Below are 2226 nucleotides of genomic sequence, written 5' to 3'. Positions count from 1 at the left end.
ACATTATTCCCACACAGTCCCCTGCCTCTGATTTTCGGCATGGATAACTCCAGAGAAAGAATCTGATTGGTTCCTATTAAGTTAGAGATGCACACTGTTCTGAGGAGTTGTCCTTAGGGGGTAAGGACATCTCACATACCTGAAGCTGTGAGAAGGGGCAGGAGGGGGGCAGGAGGGGGCAGAAGGGGGCAGGAGGGGGCAGGAGGGCAGAGCAGAAATGGCTGCTCTGAAGGAACATTTTCACTTTAGGAGAAAACCTAGAGGCATAGTCCTTGGAGACAGCCTGCCATGGGTTCAAGTCCTGTCTCAGCCATTTTAACAGCTTCACCCCAATATTCCCAATGAGTATGCTGAAGATACTTAAAGTGGGGGTGATAAAGACAGCACCTTCCTCACTAGGATGAGTAGAGGACTGAATCCCAGGCTGCACAGAGTGAGAGCCTGATCAATGCCACTGTCGTTGATCAGAGCACCCCCTTGAAGATGATGACCTTTCTCCATCCACTAGCTGACCTCTCCCTGTCACATCTCCACCCAGGCACAGCCTCCATGCCCAGAGCCAACCTCTCAGCAGTGTCTGAATTCATCCTCATCGGCTTCTCCCCCTTCCCCCACCTTCAGCTGATGTTCTTCCTGCTCTTCCTGCTGATGTGCCTGTTCACGCTGCTGGGGAACCTGCTCATCCTGACCACCATCTGGGGTGAGCGCAGCCTCCACACGCCCATGTACCTCTTCCTGTGCGCCCTCTCCATCTCCGAGATCCTCTACACCTTCGCCATCGTCCCGCGCATGCTGGCCGACCTGCTCTCCGCCCACCGCTCCATTGCCTTCATGGCCTGTGCCAGCCAGATGCACTTTTCCTTCACGCTTGGCTTCACCCACTCCTTCCTGCTCACAGTCATGGGCTATGACCGCTACGTGGCCATCTGCCACCCCCTGCGCTACAACGTGTTCATGAGTCCCCGTGGCTGCGCCTGCCTGGTGGCCTGGTCCTGGGCTGGTGGCTCGGTCTTGGGGCTGGTGGTGACAATGGCCATTTTCCACCTCCCTTTCTGTGGGCCCAATGAGATCCACCATTTTGCTTGTCATGCGCTTCCACTGTTGAAGTTGGCCTGTGGGGGCAACGTGTCCACCGTGGCCCTGGGCGTGACCCTGGTGTGCATCATGGTCCTGCTGAGCTGCTGCCTCCTCATCCTCCTCTCCTACGCCTCCATCATAGCCACCATCCTGAGGATCCCCTCGGCTGAGGGCCGGCAGAAGGCCTTCTCCACGTGCGCGTCCCACCTCACTGTGGTGGTCGTGCACTATGGCTTCGCCTCTGTGGTCTTCCTCAAGTCCAAGGGTCCCCAGTCTCTGGAAGGAGACACCCTGATGGCCGTCACCTACACAGTCCTCACGCCCTTCCTCAGCCCCATTATCTTCAGCCTCAGGAACAAGGAGCTGAAGAGCGCCATGAAGAAGACCTTCTTCCCTAAGCTCTAACCAGAAAAAAATACGACAATCTGGGAGGAATTCCTTGGACAGGTGAGTTGGGTCACCTATGCTGCCGTCAGAAATGGCACCCCGTATACATATAATAACCGATATTTGTCTCACGTTTTAAGCTTTGCAAAGACTCTTGCAGGCAACGTTCAAATGGTTAAGTAGCATCAAGGATGTATTCAGGGTGGAAGTATGTATGAGATGAGAACAGAGAAAGTCAGATTCAAGGATTTCAATCTGTTGCAGGATGCTTTGTCAGGTAGCATTAAACCTGGAATCTGTTCTTTTTCTGCCAGAAGCCAGGGTGGTCTAATTACTCCCACTACCATCAACCTATATTGCAAAGAAAAATGGAGTCTGGCCTTAACCGGTTTGGCTCCGTGGCTAGAGCGTCGGCCTGTGGACTGAAGGGTTCCAGGTTCAATTCCAGTCAAGGGCATGTACCTTGGTTGCGGGCACATCCCCAGTGGGGGGTGTGCAGGAGGCAGCTGATCGATGTTTCTCTCTCATCGATGTTTCTAACTCTCTATCCCTCTCCCTGCCTCTCTGTAAAAAATCAATAAAATATATAAAAAGAAAAGAAAAGAAAAATGGAGTCTCTCAGACCCTCACCCTCCACTAGGTAGCAGCAGGTGGCCACAACATTGGTATTGTGAGACTACAAAGGTCTAAGCCAGATTATAGCAGAGGAAACCAAAGCACCCTAAATTTCAGCATTGCACAGATCTGTGCAGTAGCCGTTAG

At 52.9% G+C, this 2226-nt stretch overlaps 1 protein-coding gene across 1 annotated transcript; it reads left to right on the top strand.

The window, feature by feature from the left end:
- Window positions 1-486: 486 nt before the first annotated feature.
- On the top strand, window positions 487-1482 carry LOC308519427 (olfactory receptor 10H1-like; the record flags this gene model as incomplete). Its single annotated transcript, XM_081091414.1, has 1 exon — window positions 487-1482. The coding sequence occupies one exon, from the start codon at window positions 487-489 to the stop codon at window positions 1480-1482; it is 996 nt and encodes a 331-aa protein (XP_080947540.1).
- Between the last annotated feature and the right edge of the window lie 744 nt (window positions 1483-2226).

Source organism: Myotis nattereri (assembly GCF_964212035.1).
Source record: "Myotis nattereri genome assembly, chromosome: 5".
Lineage (NCBI taxonomy): Eukaryota > Metazoa > Chordata > Mammalia > Chiroptera > Vespertilionidae > Myotis > Myotis nattereri.
This window is presented reverse-complemented; position numbering and strand designations above follow the sequence as displayed.